This window comes from Rhagoletis pomonella, unplaced genomic scaffold (genome assembly GCF_013731165.1).
Source record: "Rhagoletis pomonella isolate Grant_MI unplaced genomic scaffold, Rhpom_1.0 Rhpom_scaffold_00003, whole genome shotgun sequence".
Taxonomy (NCBI): domain Eukaryota; kingdom Metazoa; phylum Arthropoda; class Insecta; order Diptera; family Tephritidae; genus Rhagoletis; species Rhagoletis pomonella.
Genome location: NW_023458557.1, coordinates 81,030,674 through 81,035,844, shown reverse-complemented (window position 1 = coordinate 81,035,844; position 5,171 = coordinate 81,030,674). Strand labels below are relative to the sequence as shown.

At 32.7% G+C, this 5,171-nt stretch overlaps 2 protein-coding genes across 3 annotated transcripts in view; both read left to right on the top strand.

Annotated features, from left to right (window-relative positions):
* The window catches only part of LOC118735637 (calcineurin-binding protein cabin-1-like), a 39,556-nt gene that overhangs the window by 27,178 nt on the left and 7,207 nt on the right, over positions 1-5,171 (top strand).
* LOC118735638 (tyrosine-protein kinase transmembrane receptor Ror-like) lies at positions 2,196-5,171 on the top strand (the record flags this gene model as incomplete). 2 transcript variants are annotated; one of them, XM_036465499.1, is given in 4 exon segments in its annotated part: positions 2,196-2,585; positions 2,714-2,765; positions 4,525-4,670; positions 4,746-5,171. In XM_036465499.1, coding segments are annotated over 4 exon segments (701 nt in total), but the record flags the coding sequence as incomplete, so codon positions are not given.

Below are 5,171 nucleotides of genomic sequence, written 5' to 3'. Positions count from 1 at the left end.
TAATAATATCATAAGGGAACAGTGATTTTGTTGCATCAAATGTTAAAGCTGTTTTCGAATAAGACCAATTCTTGTTAAAAATTTTGGGTTCAGCAAAAAGGGTTTGGGGCATATTATTAGATAATGAATCCGTTAACGCAAAAGATAAAGTCAAATATCATTTCTCGCAGCCCTTTAGCTGATCGTTAATCTCAAAGTTACCTCTTTTCAATAAAATTTTCATTGTTCTCTTGATAATTGCACTGGCCTATAGTCAAAAGATGCAAGGAACAGCCTTAATATTGCTGGCGTGCATTACGGTCGCTGGTTCCAAATATTCTAATATTTTTTTAAGTTTAGCTATAGTTTACGAATTTTTGCAAATTTAGGAACAATTTCGGAAGCTCGAATAGAAAAGCCATTATTTTTCATCATCGTGGAAAAATGTTGTTTATACAAATGAGTATGGAAGCACTGAACAGGCACAACTTCTAGAAACACTAATTAGTTTACTTATGTTTATGCATACAATATAAAAATTGCAAATATAGGAAAATGACAAAAAAATTTTGTTAACATTTTTTTTTTTATTTTAAAATAATTTGTATATAATCTGAATGATTTTCATCATATTATTATCATAAATCAGTAATAGCAAGTCTCGTAATTATTACGTGCCGATCGAGTAACGTTTACCAAAGTTATATCGAAAAACTTAAGTGGATCTCCAGTTTTTTTCTAAAAAAAAATTCTCTTAAATTTTATAAATAACATTTAAATGAAAGAACCGGATTACAGAAAAGTATGCAAGGGAGTGACTTCTTTCGTTCAAGCCGAATGCAAAGTAATGTCGTCCAATTGGAGAGACCTCAAAAGGATTTTCCAGGATATGTTAAAGACTATCGCATTTACCTACGTACAGTTACTTTTTCACATAATGGAGTTAACTAAAATATTTATGTAAACACTTTTTGCACGTCCCCTACTTTCATATAACGGCAAATTTAGAAACCACGAAAAATTAACTTAAAATGGGCGTTTCTCGCCCTAATTGTATTATGTTAATGTATGCAAATACTTATATTTAAGCTTGCAACTACTATTAACTTATCAAACGATTCCTAATCTTTGACAATACATGTTTGACTTCATTCACCACGATCTTGAAAACTGACCAAATCGGTGTGACCAAGTCCATGGTAATTTTAATATTATATAAACATCCGAAAGCATTAAAACGTTTGAAATACATAAATCTCGTCTCGCTTTTTTGTATTTTTCACTTGTTTGCTGAAGTAATGAAGAATTGAAAATTCATAAGGGAAAGTTATAGTTTTCTTATTTTTTATTTTAATATCTTAAAAATTTGTAGACTTATTGAAAAATGATAAATGAACGTGAGGTACTAAATAAGCCTTAATTTGATATATCGTCCTGTTTATAACAATTAACGCATTCCATAGATATTACAAGCCAAAGTTTCATTTTCAAAATTCATACACTTTGATTCAATTGCGCGGGCTAAAGATAAGTTTTAAATTAATGTTTCTTGGCCAATAACAATTGGCTTAGACCTAAAACATCATAATATTACTATTACAATAGGGTCAAATGCCTTTTATTTTCCCCCATACAAAATCGACCCAGCCTAATATACATACAAAACCCTCAATACAAATCGAATTCGATAGCGTACAAAATATTCATATTTTTTTGGACTTATCAAATTTTCTGTGACTACTTTGGACTTATCAATTTTGCACAACACGGAATAAAACGGGTAGAAATAAAATAAGTAAGTAGTTGGATCCTTTCAGAAACGGTGCATTTTCAATTTTCCTTGCTTCCTGCACCAAAAACGAATTGTTCATAAAAAGTTGACTTAGCAACATTTCACTCTAAGCTAGCGATATTTGAAATCAAGTAAGTCTATATCGTGGTAATTTTTAATTGAAACCACGCCATCTGTTGACAGAAAACAAGGCTAATGGAATAAAATTAGCTCCCTGATTATGATAGTAGTTACTTATGTACATCATTAATAATTTTATTTTTTCGCATTATGCATCTAAAAAAAAAATATACATTCAAACAAATTAATTTGTTAAGTCAATAAAAAACAATAACAATGGTATAACTAGATGTCCTTAAACTTCAATATGGCAATGCCACTCAAACGAACAACTCCAATAAGGGTTGAAAGAACCGTCATATGTACATATGTATGCATTTCCGTAATAAGTTTAAGGGTGAAATGTATTACATTTGCTGCTTTGTTCCCCACATTTAGTGAATGCAGTCGCCCCAAACTTGTTTTGTGGACAAAAAATTTTTTAAGTGAAATATGAATTGAAAATTGCAAATAGAAATAAAAATCCTACATAAATATGAGATTTGAGGGAACCACTTTCAGGGCAATTTTAAAAATACCTGGTAGAACTTTATTATAATTCTAAGACAATCATACTAAGAAAAACCAGAATACTTCGCTGAGCTACGTTAGGGCGACTTTTGTGTGAATCGAATAAAATGTTTACAAAAAGAATATCATTTGTTTTACTAATTTCGGTGCTAAATGTTTGTGGTTTAGATGTATATGAAAATGGGTTAGTGAATGGCCAATATGAATTACATGAAAATATTAAAATTCGATGCGTTAAGAACGCGTAAGAAATGTGAAGAAAAATTTGATCAAATATTTTTTCGATGTATTTGTTTTTTATTACTCTTACAGCTTAAGTTTTGCTGCGCTCAAGGAAATTACAACAAAATCACACACTGACGAGGTGAGAAAATATGCAGATGCACAAAAAAAAATAAATAAAAAAATTGTATACCAGTTGTGAATAAAGATTTACAAATAATGAAATGTGTTTAGTATATAATCCTACATATGTATGTATGTACGTATGTACCTATGTATACAAGTACATATATATAAGCTAAATATGTACACAAATTCATGTCTTTGTTGAATCAGTAAAGCGTGGGCTGTAGCACAGAGAACTCATTGTGTTCAAACAATACAAAAGCATTTCGAAACACTTTAAAATTTTACTTAGAAACTTATGGACTTATTCATAAAAAATAAAGTAGGTTTAAAGAGCTTTATAAAATGACGTTTTCATACATTTTTCAGTTTATAAACCTTTTTCTATTTCCAAAAGATACTGCGGTTTGTTATTGCCTACCGAGGAGACTTTTTTTTGAAATGAAACTTCTTTAGCGGCAGTGTTCACTTAAAAAATGTCACGAAAAAATGTGACATGAATATGCTTAACGGTTTATATCGATTAAAGGTTTATGCAGTTAGAAATTGTTTAATTCAATATATCGGCGAAAAAACTCAACGGCTTTGTATGATCTTTCTTTTGGGGGGGTAAAACCCCCAGCTGCAATATAACCTCAAATAAAGGCCAAAATCAAATTTCGGAATCCTGAGCCACCAGAGCAATTACGACCGGATTCAGCACGTCGAAAACCTTTGGAAACGCATACTCCGGTTTCCGATAAATTTCTTGTAAGCCTGTGCTATCGAATTTTGCTACGCAACGGTTTAAGGTTAATTCTAAGATTGAGAACGAACAAGAACTGAATCGAGAGTGGCTCTACATCCGCAGTACAGTAGTCCAGGCGCACCCATTTTTTTACAAGCTTTTATTAAGTTTCGCCTGTGTGTAATCAAATCTTGCAATTAATTTTTAACCAACTTTCCAGTGAGCTAGGGACTTGACACTTCAAACTTAACTCAGAAACCGTGGACAATACAATACGAAAGCGAATGCAGGTGTCGAGGTATTTGAAAACCTCGTATTTATGGTCCTATATGTATTTATGTCCGAATGTAAAGAAAGAAATTTAGTCCTTAGGTGGTGCAGGGGGTAGATTTTTTTTTCCACTAACCGCTAATAAAAGCTTGTATTAAAATTGTTTTTTTTTTTACTGCTTGTTTATAATTTTGATATTGCGCAGACCAAATATTTAGTCGATCCGCCAGGTGGGAGAAAAAAAAGAGTATGTTTTATAAAAAACGGAGAAAAAAGAGTATGTTTAATATAAAAAACGGAGAAAACAAGTTTTTAAAAGCAAGCACAGAAAGAAGAGAAAATCAAGTCGGGTTTCCACACGAGACGTAGAGATGTTGTTGTGGTTGAATAGCATTTCAAAAAATAAAGCTGATGAAGGTTGTCATTCTCATTCTCAAATGCAAGGCCCAGGAAATTTATTTTGCTTAAATACATATGTTACAAATCGAGGGAGAGGGTTGTTGGATACATTTATTACAAAGGTGAGATCTTTTTAACGTGCCAGATAAAATTGTGTCACTATCGTGCGGTCCGGTGTTTGAATCTTCTCCACTACTTGCATTCACAAGACAAGACGAATCACAAGAGTAGATTAAACAAAAGGGAGGCGGATAGATCTAGTGGTTCTACTGAGAGAGTCCTTTGACTGTTTAAAGCGGCGTACCTACTCGCAAATTTTTGCATATGTACATTAAAAAAAAAAAAAATAAATAGTATTAACTAATTTTTCATATTTCAGATTCCATCCGGAATATGCCAAGTATATAATGGCACAACTTGTGAGAAATTCTTAAAAAACCAAAGCGTCTTCGTACCACCAAATCTCTCGCTGAACGAACTGGAAGAGCGTTTGAAGGCAGCCTATGGCGTTATAAAAGAATCCAAGTAAGTAAACTCTCTAATTCAATTTCCCTTAATATCCAGTAACACACAATAACGTGATTATGTTTTCTATTTCAGGGACATGAATGCCAATTGCCGCGTTTATGCTCTACCAAGTCTATGCTTCAGCTCGCTTCCACTCTGCCGTACACCAGAACGTACAAATTTACTCTATTTCTCTAATCGCGCTACACAAAAGGAGCGCAAATCGAAAAAGTTCAATACGACGCACGACTTTAGTGCGAGCACTGAAAATCACATAACAGGCTATCGGCGTCCACGTTTTCTCGATAAGAATTTCAAGGATCGTCGTTCATTTTTAAAACGTAAATCTTCCATAACTTACGATGATGTATTTTCTGGCGAAATATCGAGTCAATATCCACCCACGAGAGAATCGGAAAATCTACGTAGAATTTGTCGTGATGAATGTGAATTGTTGGAGAATGAATTGTGTCAGAAAGAGTATGCCATCGCTAAACGACATCCGGTTTTGGGACAAAA